General features: G+C 46.7%; 3 protein-coding genes, 1 long non-coding RNA gene and 12 other non-coding genes across 21 annotated transcripts; 15 read left to right on the top strand and 1 right to left on the bottom strand.

The window, feature by feature from the left end:
• The first annotated feature begins 107 nt into the window (after window positions 1-107).
• LOC147209203 (uncharacterized) lies at window positions 108-3,577 on the top strand. Of its 4 annotated transcripts, XR_015100193.1 has the most exons (14): window positions 108-210; window positions 555-588; window positions 797-843; window positions 1,044-1,095; window positions 1,291-1,329; window positions 1,539-1,578; window positions 1,781-1,819; window positions 2,030-2,076; window positions 2,277-2,328; window positions 2,524-2,562; window positions 2,772-2,811; window positions 3,008-3,046; window positions 3,255-3,297; window positions 3,495-3,577. It is a non-coding gene; the product is annotated as an uncharacterized LOC147209203 (long non-coding RNA). The 4 variants fall into 4 exon arrangements; XR_015100192.1 differs by having other exon boundaries at window positions 2,772-3,046; XR_015100191.1 differs by having other exon boundaries at window positions 2,772-3,577.
• LOC147209204 (small nucleolar RNA SNORD14) lies at window positions 635-728 on the top strand. The gene has a single exon (XR_015100329.1). It is a non-coding gene; the product is annotated as a small nucleolar RNA SNORD14 (small nucleolar RNA).
• On the top strand, window positions 882-974 carry LOC147209205 (small nucleolar RNA SNORD14). The gene has a single exon (XR_015100366.1). It is a non-coding gene; the product is annotated as a small nucleolar RNA SNORD14 (small nucleolar RNA).
• Window positions 1,130-1,222, top strand: LOC147209206 (small nucleolar RNA SNORD14). Its single transcript, XR_015100326.1, has one exon. It is a non-coding gene; the product is annotated as a small nucleolar RNA SNORD14 (small nucleolar RNA).
• LOC147209207 (small nucleolar RNA SNORD14) lies at window positions 1,380-1,472 on the top strand. Its single transcript, XR_015100318.1, has one exon. It is a non-coding gene; the product is annotated as a small nucleolar RNA SNORD14 (small nucleolar RNA).
• LOC147209208 (small nucleolar RNA SNORD14) lies at window positions 1,620-1,712 on the top strand. Its single transcript, XR_015100327.1, has one exon. It is a non-coding gene; the product is annotated as a small nucleolar RNA SNORD14 (small nucleolar RNA).
• On the top strand, window positions 1,868-1,961 carry LOC147209209 (small nucleolar RNA SNORD14). The gene has a single exon (XR_015100330.1). It is a non-coding gene; the product is annotated as a small nucleolar RNA SNORD14 (small nucleolar RNA).
• Window positions 2,115-2,207, top strand: LOC147209210 (small nucleolar RNA SNORD14). The gene has a single exon (XR_015100319.1). It is a non-coding gene; the product is annotated as a small nucleolar RNA SNORD14 (small nucleolar RNA).
• On the top strand, window positions 2,363-2,455 carry LOC147209211 (small nucleolar RNA SNORD14). Its single transcript, XR_015100331.1, has one exon. It is a non-coding gene; the product is annotated as a small nucleolar RNA SNORD14 (small nucleolar RNA).
• On the top strand, window positions 2,613-2,705 carry LOC147209212 (small nucleolar RNA SNORD14). The gene has a single exon (XR_015100334.1). It is a non-coding gene; the product is annotated as a small nucleolar RNA SNORD14 (small nucleolar RNA).
• LOC147209213 (small nucleolar RNA SNORD14) lies at window positions 2,853-2,945 on the top strand. The gene has a single exon (XR_015100328.1). It is a non-coding gene; the product is annotated as a small nucleolar RNA SNORD14 (small nucleolar RNA).
• LOC147209214 (small nucleolar RNA SNORD14) lies at window positions 3,093-3,185 on the top strand. The gene has a single exon (XR_015100344.1). It is a non-coding gene; the product is annotated as a small nucleolar RNA SNORD14 (small nucleolar RNA).
• Window positions 3,336-3,428, top strand: LOC147209215 (small nucleolar RNA SNORD14). The gene has a single exon (XR_015100355.1). It is a non-coding gene; the product is annotated as a small nucleolar RNA SNORD14 (small nucleolar RNA).
• Window positions 3,578-3,698: 121 nt separating the features above from the next.
• On the top strand, window positions 3,699-5,850 carry rnf175 (ring finger protein 175). Of its 3 annotated transcripts, none has more exons than XM_086104941.1 (9): window positions 3,699-3,788; window positions 4,015-4,052; window positions 4,178-4,319; window positions 4,379-4,533; window positions 4,626-4,733; window positions 4,793-4,913; window positions 5,103-5,236; window positions 5,314-5,415; window positions 5,501-5,850. In XM_086104941.1, exons 1-9 carry the CDS (start codon window positions 3,768-3,770, stop codon window positions 5,619-5,621), a joined length of 942 nt encoding a protein of 313 aa, XP_085961067.1. In that variant the 5' UTR covers window positions 3,699-3,767; the 3' UTR covers window positions 5,622-5,850. The 3 variants fall into 3 exon arrangements, with proteins under 3 accessions (XP_085961067.1, XP_085961069.1, XP_085961070.1); XM_086104943.1 differs by having other exon boundaries at window positions 3,700-3,788; window positions 4,015-4,112; XM_086104944.1 differs by lacking the exon at window positions 4,015-4,052 and having other exon boundaries at window positions 3,728-3,788.
• A 106-nt stretch (window positions 5,851-5,956) lies between these two features.
• On the top strand, window positions 5,957-9,766 carry fgb (fibrinogen beta chain). Its single transcript, XM_086104940.1, has 13 exons — window positions 5,957-6,123; window positions 6,197-6,229; window positions 6,355-6,458; window positions 6,517-6,619; window positions 7,362-7,430; window positions 7,630-7,744; window positions 7,822-7,928; window positions 8,160-8,274; window positions 8,344-8,463; window positions 8,782-8,904; window positions 9,000-9,094; window positions 9,178-9,368; window positions 9,483-9,766. The coding sequence occupies exons 1-13, from the start codon at window positions 6,034-6,036 to the stop codon at window positions 9,712-9,714; spliced, it is 1,497 nt and encodes a 498-aa protein (XP_085961066.1). The 5' UTR covers window positions 5,957-6,033; the 3' UTR covers window positions 9,715-9,766.
• A 571-nt stretch (window positions 9,767-10,337) lies between these two features.
• LOC147209218 (fibrinogen alpha chain) lies at window positions 10,338-12,763 on the bottom strand. The gene is made up of 4 exons (XM_086106024.1): window positions 12,657-12,763; window positions 12,288-12,471; window positions 11,104-11,249; window positions 10,338-10,916 (listed from the first exon to the last, which is right to left on the bottom strand). The coding sequence occupies exons 2-4, from the start codon at window positions 12,343-12,345 to the stop codon at window positions 10,602-10,604; spliced, it is 519 nt and encodes a 172-aa protein (XP_085962150.1). The 5' UTR covers window positions 12,346-12,471; window positions 12,657-12,763; the 3' UTR covers window positions 10,338-10,601.
• Between the last annotated feature and the right edge of the window lie 566 nt (window positions 12,764-13,329).

The raw sequence follows: 13,329 nt of genomic DNA on the forward strand, positions 1-13,329 counted from the left end.
CAGACGGAGGCGGGGGGAAGGGCGTCCAATCGGCTTCAATGTAACGTCCACCAATCAGGAACACGTTTAGGAAAGTGCCCGTCGTCCGTCGTTTCCCCTCCAGCCGCCAGATGGCAATGGTGTACAAGGGCTACATATACAAAGGATCGGAGTCCGTCCGAAACATTCGGATCCCGTCTGCAACGACACAAGGCAAGCGAGAAGATGATGGTAACTAAAATTCAATGTCCACGGTTAATTATCTAATATTTTGCTCTACTTCATAAAAAAGCATTAGTGTGTCATATTGTCCAGGTAGTTTGCGTGTTGGATTATTTTAGTACACGGATGGCTGCCGATGGCCTTTTCGTCGCCACCTTGTTCCGAGGGACCACTGTTTCATAATTCGTCAATATCACGCGACACAACATGTGTAGTGCTTATTTCGACATTTTTTTTAAAATCAACCCTGAGTAGTTTTTGGAACAACTTTAACTAGGTTAGGTCAACGTGTTTGCTATGTCAACACGTGGTGAAAGTGCCCTTTTGAAATCGGCGATTCATTGTGATTGCAGGGCTTGCGCTCATCTCGTCTGGAAACTACAACAGGTTAGAAACTTCATGTTCTACTTTTTTTCTTGATTTCTTCATCCGCTCGCTGTGATGACGATTTTTCCTGCCATTCGTAGTTTCCACCAGAGGTCACCATGACCAAAGACGGCAAAACACTTCCTTGGATGTCTGAGCGAACAACTTTAATGACCTGAAGTTGACTCGGTTTACATGGAAAATTAATTTCTTTTATGCCACTTTGCAGGTGAATGTCCCGTGGTGGCCATGCTGGAAGCAAGCAACCATGAACCGGTAAGTTAAAAATTTTAGTGCCGGTTTGTACAGTTTTGTCGCTGTGATGACGACTTTTCCTGCCATTCGTAGTTTCCACCAGAGGTCATGTGACCAAAGACGGCTTAATTCTTCCTTGGATGTCTGAGCGAACTTCAAAATGTGTCTTCTTGTAATGGCCATTTACATAGAAAACTGACATACTCGATTTTCTTTACCAGGTGAAAGTCCCCTAATGGCATTTTTCAAAGCAAGCAATCAAGAGCATTTCAGGTATGTTCAAAAAGTAGTTACTAAAATGTTTTTGTCGCTGTGATGACGACTTTTCCTGCCATTCGTAGTTTCCACCAGAGGTCATGTGACCAAAGACGGCTTAATACTTCCTTGGATGTCTGAGCGACCCACAACTTTTTATTAATTTATTGTCAAGGTAGTTGACAGTTAAACTAACTTTCGTCTCACTTTCAGGCCAGCATTCCTGCGGCGGCCATTTTGTGAGCCAGACGGGTATGTATTGGGTTGGGGGATTTTTTGGGGTGAATATTTGAACATATGTGTCGCTGTGATGACGATTTTTCCTGCCATTCGTAGTTTCCACCAGAGGTCATTTGACCAAAGATGGCTTAATACTTCCTTGGATGTCTGAGCGACTAAGAAAATGTATTTATTTTGGTGAAGTTAGTTGACATTTAAACTAACCTTATTTTCACTTTCAGGGTGCACTTCCTTTGGTGGCCATTTTTGTGAGCCAGTCGGGTATGCATTTTATTTTTTGTGTGAATATTTGAACATTTGTGTCGCCGTGATGACGATTTTTCCTGCCATTCGTAGTTTCCACCAGAGGTCATGTGACCAAAGACGGCTTAATACTTCCTTGGATGTCTGAGCGACCCACAACTTTTTATTAATTTATTGTCAAGGTAGTTGACAGTTAAACTAACTTTCGTCTCACTTTCAGCCCAGCATTCCTGCGGCGGCCATTTTGTGAGCCAGACGGGTATGTATTGGGTTGGGGGATTTTTTGGGGTGAATATTTGAACATGCGTCGCTGTGATGACGATTTTTCCTGCCATTCGTAGTTTCCACCAGAGGTCACCATGACCAAAGACGGCAAAACACTTCCTTGGATGTCTGAGCGAACAACTTTAATGACCTGAAGTTGACTCGGTTTACATGGAAAATTAATTTCTTTTATGCCACTTTGCAGGTGAATGTCCCGTGGTGGCCATGCTGGAAGCAAGCAACCATGAACCGGTAAGTTAAAAATTTTAGTGCCGGTTTGTACAGTTTTGTCGCTGTGATGACGACTTTTCCTGCCATTCGTAGTTTCCACCAGAGGTCATGTGACCAAAGACGGCTTAATTCTTCCTTGGATGTCTGAGCGAACTTCAAAATGTGTCTTCTTGTAATGGCCATTTACATAGAAAACTGACATACTCGATTTTCTTTACCAGGTGAAAGTCCCCTAATGGCATTTTTCAAAGCAAGCAATCAAGAGCATTTCAGGTATTTTCAAAAAGTAGTTACTAAAATGTTTTTGTCGCTGTGGTGACGACTTTTCCTGCCATTCGTAGTTTCCACCAGAGGTCATGTGACCAAAGACGGCTTAATACTTCCTTGGATGTCTGAGCGACCCACAACTTTTTATTAATTTATTGTCAAGGTAGTTGACAGTTAAACTAACTTTCGTCTCACTTTCAGGCCAGCATTCCTGCGGCGGCCATTTTGTGAGCCAGACGGGTATGTATTGGGTTGGGGGATTTTTTGGGGTGAATATTTGAACATATGCGTCGCTGTGATGACGATTTTTCCTGCCATTCGTAGTTTCCACCAGAGGTCATTTGACCAAAGATGGCTTAATACTTCCTTGGATGTCTGAGCGACTAAGAAAATGTATTTATTTTGGTGAAGTTAGTTGACATTTAAACTAACCTTATTTTCACTTTCAGGGTGCACTTCCTTTGGTGGCCATTTTTGTGAGCCAGTCGGGTATGCATTTTATTTTTTGTGTGAATATTTGAACATTTGTGTCGCCGTGATGACGATTTTTCCTGCCATTCGTAGTTTCCACCAGAGGTCATGTGACCAAAGACGGCTTAATACTTCCTTGGATGTCTGAGCGACCCACAACTTTTTATTTCTTGTCAATGTAGTTGGCATTTAAACTAACTTTCATTTCATTTAGGGTGGAGTAGCTGAGGCGGCCATTTTGTGAGCCAAACAGGTATGCGTTTTATTTAATTTTTTTGGTGAATATTTGAACATTTGTGTCGCTGTGATGACGATTTTTCCTGCCATTCGTAGTTTCCACCAGAGGTCATTTGACCAAAGATGGCTTAATACTTCCTTGGATGTCTGAGCGACTAAGAACATTTATTTAATTTTGGCAAGTTAGTTGACATTTAAACTAACCATCTTCTTTTCACTCTTAGGTTGGACTTCCTTTGGCGGCCATTTTGTGAGCCACTCGGGAATGTAAATATTATTTTTGGGTGATTATTTAAATGTCTGAGTCGCTGTGATGACGATTTTTCCTGCCATTCGTAGTTTCCACCAGAGGTCATTTGACCAAAGATGGCTTAATACTTCCTTGGATGTCTGAGCGACGTTGCTCGATGGTCATTTGTTAGTTGTGGGGCAGATGTTAAGGCTTCTCTTGTCTATTCCCACAGGTTGACTTCAAGTCATCTGGAAGAAGCAAAATGTTTATTTTTGTTGACTCTGTTTCAATTGAATAAAAGGTTTGAAAACTTCACTGCCTCGCTGACTGCTTTTCAAAATAAAAAAACACGATATAATAGCGTGTTCTAAATACAGGTACAAGGCGACATTAAATTCTTCGCCATGAATTTTGACCTTTCTGTCTTGCCGTACAGTTGGTAATTATGCTTACAGCTGTTAGCGTGCTCGGCTAACTGACACCGGGACACTCTGATTTCGCCGGGATGGCGGGTGTACAACCCCAGGTAGGTTAATTCGCGAAAGCCATACAATCTTTTATTTATATACATGTATACATTTTTTAAAGGACTCACTGTTGTCCTCGTGGCTAACACTTAGCGTGTTTGAGGGTGGTGGGGGGAAATACTGCGGCTTTGACGTGGCATAAGGCTCCAAAATTGAGTCCTCCGTGTTGACAGAAATGACAGTACTGTACTTCCATAAATATCAAATCTTCGCTGCTGCCTGTAGGATGACCTGCTGAAAATGACTCACAGAGAAAGCTGGAGGTGAGAGGACCGACCCCGCTCTTCCTGCAATAGTTCATATTTAATACGCCTCAGTTCAGGGTAAACCAGTCTATGCAAATAAAAATTCATGAAATGAGGACTCATTTTAGCAACCATGTCTGCAGGATGCAACATGAGCGTCTGCACGTCAAACATCAAGGTCACGAGGCCATGCACGCCGAGATGGTTATGATTTTGGTCGCCACTCTTGTGGTGGCCCAGATCGTGCTGGTCCAGTGGAAGCTACGCCATCACCGCTCCTACAACGTAAGTGTGCGCGCGCGTGCGTGTGTTGCTTCAGGAGGTCTCACACTAGTTGTCCTCAGCTGGTCACGCTGGTCCAGATGTGGGTGGTTCCTCTTTACTTCACCATCAAACTCTACTGGTGGAGGTTCCTGTCCATGTGGGGTGTCTTCTCTGTCATCACCAGCTATGTCATCTTCAGAGCCACGCGTAAGCCGCTCTCCTGCAGGACACCAAGGTAGGCGGCAGCATTACCAAAATACAATCCTCAGGTTTCCATCCGTGGTGATTTGTAGCTGTAATTTTGCGTCAAACTCCTTCTCTCGTTAGGATGGTGTACAAGTGGTTCTTGTTGATCTACAAGCTGAGCTACGCCGTGGGGCTCCTGGGCTACGTGGCCATCATGCTCACTATGTTTGGCTTCAACGTCTTCTTCAGGTGAGTCGACGTGACAAACGTGACGCTCGCCGCGACCTGACGTTTGTGTCGATGTGCAGGATCAAGGCAGAGGACTCTATGGACGTGGGCGTGGTCATGTTGTTCTACGGGCTTTACTATGGTGTGTTGGGCCGGGACTTTGCAGAGATCTGTTCCGACTTTATGGCGTCCACTATCGGGGTAACATGTGTTAAATATACTCAACAAGCATACATACCACCGGTGAAAATCACTGGTCGGAGATGAGTTAGAAATTATATTTATAGTTGTGATTTGCGGATCATAGTCTGTGGTATGTTTACTTATTATATAAGAAAAATAATAATACCGGTAATAATAAAGAAATGGCGTGTGTGTGCGTGTGCACAGTACTACAGCCGCGGCGGTATACCTAGCCGCAGTTTGAGCGAGCACATATGTGCCGTCTGCGCTCAGAAGATCCTGGTGGACGTGGATGAAGAGGGCGTCATCGAAGACACGTACCAGCTGTCCTGCGGTCACATGTATCCTCACCACCTCCAAAGCATCTTCGCAGCGGCCGCTTCCTGTTCGCACCTTAACCGGCCACGTGGCCTTTTAGATTCCACGAGTTCTGCATCCGTGGTTGGTGCATCGTGGGGAAGAAGCAGACCTGCCCATACTGCAACGAGAAGGTGGACTTGAAAACAATGATGAACAACCCGTATCCTTTTGTCCAATTCTGTGTGTGTGTGTGTGTGTGTGCTGACATGTTTGCTTGTCAGTCCTTAACCTGGTCCCACATCCAGCTGGGAAAAGACGCACGTCCTATACGGACAGCTGCTGGACTGGCTCCGGTACCTGGTTGCCTGGCAACCCATCATCATCGGCATCGTTCACGGGATCAACTTCTCACTAGGTCTGGAATAGAATCCCTGAGGAGCGCCACTCCCAAACTAAGTGTCTTGGAGCAACGTCCCTAATTTGTGGACAAAATATCGGGATGTTTTTGCTTCCTGAACTTTAGCCTTCTTTCACTTGACATGTTTTTGGAGGCTGACTCCCTCGCTTTTTTGGAGTTTGTAATGTTTTGTGTATCACTGAAGTGTGTTGTTAAAAAAAAAAAAAATCCAATCCAATAAACGCAACTTCAACATGCTGATGACCCTTTGGACTCAAACATCCAGCAAGGTTCCTGACACTGACCAAGTTTCCCGTCAGTCCTGGTCATGTTTGCCGTGCAATGACCCGTACTCTCAGAGATCCGCCAATAGGAGCAAAGGGTGGAGCGGGTGAGCATAAAAGGGGTCTTTGAGAGCCGCCGGACACGAGCAAAGCCGAAATGAAGACGACGCGCACGTTGCTGCTGCTGGTCCTTTGCGTGAGTGGGGCCGCCTCACGGGGCAACCTGGACTACGACGAATATGACACGGTGAGCGCAGCCATCCCCTTTTAACACGGCCTCCGTTCAAACTAGCGACTGACCGTTTGTGCTTTGCGTGCAGGACACAAAGATCCCGTCCAAGACCAACACGACGGTACGTCACGCTCTTCATCGAGCCGTCCATCCGTTTTGCAGTCATTGCGTCCTAACCGTTCATCCCACCGTGCAGTCCGTCGGACTCTTCGTTGTCCACATTGCCAAGCGTCTTTGTGTTTACAGGACGAATCGGCACCCGATGTCCGCGGCCACCGCCCAAAGACTGGGGTCCAGGACTCCTACACTCGCAACCGCTATACGCCGCCTCCCATTGGTGGTGGCGGAAGGTCTGTCTTTTTACACACACACGGTTGAAACCATGATGCTGACATGGCATCTGCCCAGGTATCAAGGACGTCCGACCACCACGTCCAGAGGACAGGAGGTGGAGGAGGAGAAGAAGGTGCACCCCGAGTCGGGCGGATGTTCGTACGGTGCCGGAGAATTGGTACGTTTGATTTTTCCGCCGCAGAAAAACTTAAAAAGTGGAGTCCATATGTTTACATGTCGTCATTTTGTGAAACAACGAGTTGAAGTGATAAATCCACAGATTGATTTCAGTATTGTCGTAATCTGATTTCTGAGTGACTGTTTTATGTTCAATTGTTTCGTAGAAAGTTGTGACATTGTCGTGAACGCTTAAAAGAATGCCTTGAAGTCCTGGAAAAAAATAATTGCGTATTAAATTACAATTGCAAAATTAAGGGAAAATGCCAATTACATTACGCTGGTTAATACATTTTAACTTTTTTTTTTTTTTAATCTGCAATGCAAGTAAACGTTTCTCCATTTTTGCACAGATTCTGAATCTGCCCTCGTTTTTTTTTCTTGAGCACATTAGGTTTTCGTAATATATATTTGGTACTATTTATGACTTAAAATTTCTTAAGTTCAGCAACAGGTGGATTTTTTGTTCTGAAATGTCATAGCTATAAATCGCAAGGCGTGGTCAAATCCATATTGCGCAAGCTTTCATACGTCACACTGAACATTTAAACCATCACTATCCCAAAAGTTTTTAAACATGCCATCAAAAAAATACGTTAAGGCACGCAAGAAGTCATCTCAGATTAAAAATTTGCTGTGGACCAGTGGTGGTGTTTTTTTGTTTGTTTGTTTTTCCAACACAGTCTAGCCTTCGCTTTGAGATTTAGTTACGATTCATGTCTACGCTTGACCGTTCTCGCCAGGGTGTGCTGTGTCCCACCGGCTGCGAGCTGAAGACCGCGCTGCTCAAGCAGGAGAGGAGCGTCGCGACAGTAAGTCTACGCCACAGTTTCCCCAACCATGATGTCACTGACGTAGAATAAAATAATACGCGCGAGACCAATTCATTGAAATTGGATAATTTGTCACGGCACAGTGGTTGCGAACTACCGCTTTATTGCGAACATTTTTAGTGGGCGGAGCCTCCAAAAACAGCCCTTTGGCCAATCAGCCGTTTCCTGTTTGTTCCAGAGCATCAACGACTTGAGGCCTCTGGTGGACGAGCTGTCGCGCTCGTCCAACGTGGTCTATAACTTTGCCAACGACATGTCCTCCTCGCTGACCGAGCGCCAGCGAATCATCGGAGGTGACTCCGCTCACCCGCGAAGCGCTTCTCACCTCCCGGGCTCCCCGCGCCCAATCATGCACTTCCTGTCCCCGCAGACAACGGGCGGGTGGTCAATCAGTTCACCAGTCAGGTGGAGGAACAGCACGCCTTCATCAAGCAGACGGTCGACACCGTGTTCCCCTCCACCATTCGTGTCCTGCAGGTGGGTGGCACACCACATGCGTTGATTGCAATTAGACGTTTGTTGCCGTATCGAGCCACTTTTCAGACTACCCTAGCAACAAATATGTTCTACTATTTATGGGATCACCTCCCCCTTTTAGCGGCAAATATAGCCGCCTTTAGTAACATTCGGTCGGTTGCCAACGGTGAGTTAGTCATCGGCGGTGACGGACTTCACAGACGGGGGAATGTCGTTGTCATACCCACGCAGGGCGTCGTGGACAAGATCCGTCTGAAGATCGAGAAGCTGGAGAAGGCCATCAAGGCACAGAGGGAGGGGTGCAAGGATCCATGCCAGACCAAATGCCCCATCCCCGTGGTGACCGGTGAGAAAAATGGCAGTCAAATGGTAGTCCTGTCAAAATAAAAGCTCAAATAGCTTCCTGTACTTCCAGGAAAGGAGTGCGAGGACATCTACCGCCATGGCGGGAAAGACTCACAGATGTACATGATCCAACCGGATCCCTTGGCGTCCCCGTACAAAGTCTTCTGTGACCAAAGCACTAACAACGGAGGTAGGTAGGGGCAAGGTTATTGGAGTTATTAATAATGAAGACGAAAATTGAAAAAAAAAAAATTGGGGGTGGGTTAACCAAAATAAATATTTCTGTTTGTCTGTACAGAAGAAGGAAAAGTCCAACAGTCTAAACAGTTTGAAAATTGTTGTTTAAAATAATACTTTATTTCAAACCAACGTAATTAAAAAATAAAAAAGTCTAAACGAAATAAAAACAAACTACAGTGAAAAATCCGAAACCATTATAGCCCTGGGTAAGGGTGGTGGGGACCCCAGTTGGTGAGAAACATTGTCTCACATGAACCTTGTCTACCAGGATGGCTCCTCATCCAGAACCGACTGGACGGCAGCGTGGACTTTGGCCGACGCTGGGACGATTACCGACGTGGTTTTGGGAACATCGCGCTGGATGTGGGCAAGGGTTACTGTGAGAGACCAGGTCAGTCTTTTTTTTTTTTTTTTTCTTCTTCTTCTCTCTCTCCCTTGCCTCAAAAAGGAGCAGCACCACGAATCTCACTTTTTGTCACGTGACAGGCGAATACTGGCTGGGCAACGAGCGCATTAGTCAGCTGACCAAGATGGGCCCGACAGAGCTTCTCTTCGAGATGCAGGACTGGACGGGCGCCAATGTGAGCAGGCGGCTTGCCGTCTTGACAAACCCAAATGTACTTACCGGTACTGAGCAGTCGGCGTTATGTCGCTTTGCGTTCAGGTCCACGGGCTGTACCGCCAGTTCACCATGCAGTCCGAATCGTCCAACTACATGCTGTCGGTGAATGATTACTCGGGCAACGCCGGGAACTGTCTCTTGGACGGCGCTTTGGAGCTGTTTGGGGAAAATCGCACGATGACCAAACACCACGGCGCCAAGTTCAGCACCTACGACAGAGACAATGACAACTGGTGTGTGTGTGTGGCCATGTGTACATTGCAGATTTGGGGGGTCTCGGCCCCTATACCTCTGTGTCGTCAAAAATCCTTCCCTTCTCGCTCACCCTCCCTTACACTTGACTCCAGGAACCCCGGCGACCCCACCAAGCAGTGCGCCAGAGAAGATGGCGGCGGGTGGTGGTACAACCGCTGCCACTCGGCCAATCCCAACGGCCGGTACTACATCGGCGGAGCCTACACCAAGCAGATGGCCAAGCACGGCACAGACGACGGCATCGTGTGGATGAACTGGAAGGGTAGCTGGTACTCGCTCAAGGCCATCAGTATGAAGATACGGCCCGTCTTCGCCTCCAGATAACCCAACAATAACAACAGAGACACTGTGAATAAACGTCACTCTTACTTGACAACTTGTGTCCTCGCCGCTCATTAAATACACAAATTTCCTGGATGCTCTTTACAAGCACAATGAAAGTGTTTATGGGCTCGAACATAATTCAATTAACTTTAGTTCATGTTTGGACAGCTAACATGAGCACCGTGCAGGAAAAACACTGCTTACAAATAATAAGTGGTATGGAGCTTCTGACAGTGGTCAACAGAGGGCGCTAGAGGCAAAAAAAACCCATCAAACATTAAAATAAATATATTTCATTTCTATATGCCCCCTGCGACTGACTGGCTACCACTTCAGAGTGTAGTCAGGCTGAAGTCAGCTGGGATAGGCTCCGATCCTGTTCAGGATAAGCACAGTTGAATAGATGGATTCAAATATATGGCGACCTATTTTGGAGATGAGCAGCATACATTGAATGTCGTATAGTCAGTGACGTGTAAAACAAAACTTTGACATATGCCGTTGCTCTCCTGCAAGATAGGGCCAATTTGGGACGCGACATTCCGATGCCTGGTGGTGTGACCCTCCATCTCCGTTCGCGTTGGTGTGTTTCGTGTTTTCTGGCAACTCTTGGGCTGGTCAGAGACCATTGCTAGAATTTATTGATCTCAAGATGGACATCATATCGTAACGGTACCTCTGCAATATGGAAGCTACGTTTACTAAGATTGGTGAGTTGGTGTGGTTGCGATCACTCAATACAAACAAGTGAAGACGTCACAGAATATAATGATGCTGTTACAGTACTTGTTAATGATGTTTAAATACTGCAATGCGTAACACTCTGTAAGTGATCTATACTATAATAATAATAATGTGGGTAGTGTATGTTGGATGTTGGAGAAGTACTAAGATCCGTGAAGTTCGCCATTCTCAGACTTGACCAAAAAGAGCTGATTTTGTCCAATGTCCTCAAACTGGGTGAGCAATTCGCTCCGCACCGTCGGGATCTGCTTGTACGCTTTGGACGGGGGCGGGCCCACGAGCACAGGCCGAAGTTTGATTTGTGGGATATCTCCCGGAGGTGGGGCCTGCTTCCTTCTCTGGCTGTCAAACTCAGTCGCGTCTGCCCGCAGTGTCCGATAGGCGGCGTCGTCGATGCTGAAAGGCAGCGCCGCCTTGCAGGATCCCGCACACGCTCGCATCTTCATGTCCACGTCCACCTGCCGAGCATTGATTCCAACTTAGCACTTTTATTGCTGGATTTTTGCACTAAATGGCGAGACAATTTGAGCAATTCCACTTTGTAAACTACACAGTGCTTGATTTTGGCATGTGTGACCGCACGGGGTGCCAACTGTAAATGAGTTGGCGAGTAGCCACGACGCCGCCACGTGCTCCCCGCCTCACCTCAGCTCTCCACAGCTCTTCCACCTGCCGCCGGACACGCTCCTTGAGCTCTTCCAGCCGCTGCCGTTGCCGCCAAGATCGTTGCCGAAGCGTCGTCAGGTTCCTTGCCAGCTCAGCAGCATCTTGCATGAACTTCAGCTCCGACACTGGACAAGGCACAATAAGAGTGGTTACTTGACAACAAAACATACACAAATACGACAATAAAAACACATATGTTTTTTTCTTGATCCGAAATATGTTCCCAAAAATATGAGGCGTGGGGTGGCTGGAATGCATGAGTGACATTTCATTTTTTCAATGGAGAAATGGATTTGATGATGGTATCTCTTTGGTGCTGTCTTGTTGGCATTTTGGTGTCAAGGAATTATTCTGGTGGTGAGTTGAGAGTTTCCTTTAAACAAAAAGTTGTGCTTTGCTGCAAATGCATCCCATCTTGGTGCCATGGAACTACGTCGACACGAGTTGGAGTTTCATTTCAGCAAAGGTGATGCTTTGGTAGGGCGGCTCGGTGAACGAGTGATTGGCGCGTCGACCTCACAGTGCAGAGGTCGTGGGTTCGATACCGGCCTTCCTGTGTGGAGTTTGCATGTTCTCCCTGTGCCTGCGTGGGTTTTCTCCGGGTACTCTGGTTTCCTCCCACATTCCAAAAACATGCATAGCTGGCTGATTGAACACTCAAAATTGTCCCTAAGTGTGAGTGTAAGCGCGGATGGTTGTTCGTCTATGTGTGCCCTGCAATTGGCTGGCAACCGGTTCAGGGTGTCCCCCGCCTACTTCCCGAAGACAGCTGGGATAGGCTCCGGCACCCCCCCCCCCCGCGACCATGGTGAAAATAAAGCGAATCGGAAAATGGATGGATAAATGGATAATGCTTTGGTTTTGACATTTTGATGCCAAGGAGCTATGAGGAAGAGAACGAAGCAGATTATTCAACAAAATCTATGCTTTGCCAAATCTGATCGCGTCTTGGTGCCAAGGAACTACGTCCAAGTGAGTCGATTAGCTTCATTTCGACTAAATTTGTCGTTTGCCAGTATCTCATCATGTGGCATTTTGGTGGCATGGACCCAGGTTGAAGTGATTTGAGGAGCTTCATTTGGACAAAAGTAGTGCTTTGAAAAGGAGTTGCTGAATCATGGACACCACATGGAAAAACCCGAAGCGTTTGCGTCTGGCTTTACCGTGTTGGATAACCAGGACCCTCCTGTGTTGGCGGTAGACGTTCGCGACCTTCGCCATCAACTCGTCATTTGCGGCCTCCAGCGTCTTGGCCGTCTTACAGAACCCGTACAGCTTCCTGTCCACTTTTGCGCGCGCCTGGGAGAGGATAGCCTGCAGGCGGCAACCGGATGGACACTTCCTGGCCTGCAGGTCGAGAAGAATGTTAAAATATCCTTTCAAGCTATTTCCCCTGTTTTCTCAACTGCTCTGCCTTGGTCAAAGGACACGTATTGAGTTGTTTACTTTGAGAATGCTTGGGCGCAAATGTGATGTCATATTGAAATAGCCTATTGGCTTCAAGGCCAACGGGACACATTTCCTCTTCTTACCCAGTCACCATGGGAACACGGCGGCACGTCCGACCTGGCGGGGCAGCGTCGTCCAGTGTGGGAGAGGCCGGGCTGCTGTCGGCCATGTTGGATTTGCAGGCCTGCGCATGCTGTGGGCGCAGAGCAAATATGTGGTTAGCAGGGTCCAAGGACGCCTTGTTTGTGTGCTTTTTTGGAAAGAACTTCAACGCAAACACACACTGACAGATCTGATCTGTTTGCCCAAAACAAGCAACTTCCTGTTGACGTAGCTTCCAAGCATTTGTACTGTTCAATTTTTCAGTACTTTTTCACAACAGATGTTTAAGCCTTGAATCCACCATCCCATTTCTACGTACGTCTGCTTCTATGCCTTTCTGTGACTCTTCCAGTCTCTTTTTACCTCTGTCGCAACCTCCTGATGATACCATGGACTTGAGTCTTCAAATGCTCTCAGGGAAGATTGCGGGTTACAGCGCCTGAACCGGCAGAACGCGTTCATTCAAAAGTTTAGGGAAACCTGTGATTGTTCTAGCACATTTTAGGTTATCTCAAATTTTCTACCGTAGTTGCTTCCCAGTGAACAGTTGGGGAAGATGGGGTACAGAATACGTAGAATATGAAGGTTCTAGAGCATTTTAGGGTCATCCCAAGTAGTGAGTGGGGAATGTGTGTAGATTTCACCACTTTAGGA

The sequence above is a fragment of the Hippocampus guttulatus genome, chromosome 2 (genome assembly GCF_054856545.1).
Source record: "Hippocampus guttulatus isolate MCC_2025c chromosome 2, RoL_Hgut_1.0, whole genome shotgun sequence".
Lineage (NCBI taxonomy): Eukaryota > Metazoa > Chordata > Actinopteri > Syngnathiformes > Syngnathidae > Hippocampus > Hippocampus guttulatus.

Coding starts and splice junctions, on each gene's coding strand:
- LOC147209218 (XM_086106024.1), bottom strand. CDS start 12,345: ATGGCGAAGGTCGCGAACGTCTACCGCCAACACAGGAGGGTCCTGGTT. Junction 11,250..12,287: donor GGTCCTGGTTATCCAACACG/GTAAAGCCAGAC, acceptor TGCCTTGTCCAG/TGTCGGAGCTGAAGTTCATG. Junction 10,917..11,103: donor AAGAGCTGTGGAGAGCTGAG/GTGAGGCGGGGA, acceptor AATGCTCGGCAG/GTGGACGTGGACATGAAGAT.
- rnf175 (XM_086104941.1), top strand. CDS start 3,768: ATGGCGGGTGTACAACCCCAG. Junction 4,053..4,177: donor ACTCACAGAGAAAGCTGGAG/GTGAGAGGACCG, acceptor CCATGTCTGCAG/GATGCAACATGAGCGTCTGC. Junction 4,534..4,625: donor CTCTCCTGCAGGACACCAAG/GTAGGCGGCAGC, acceptor TTCTCTCGTTAG/GATGGTGTACAAGTGGTTCT.
- fgb (XM_086104940.1), top strand. CDS start 6,034: ATGAAGACGACGCGCACGTTGCTGCTGCTGGTCCTTTGCGTGAGTGGG. Junction 7,929..8,159: donor CCACCATTCGTGTCCTGCAG/GTGGGTGGCACA, acceptor ATACCCACGCAG/GGCGTCGTGGACAAGATCCG. Junction 8,905..8,999: donor GGGTTACTGTGAGAGACCAG/GTCAGTCTTTTT, acceptor GTCACGTGACAG/GCGAATACTGGCTGGGCAAC.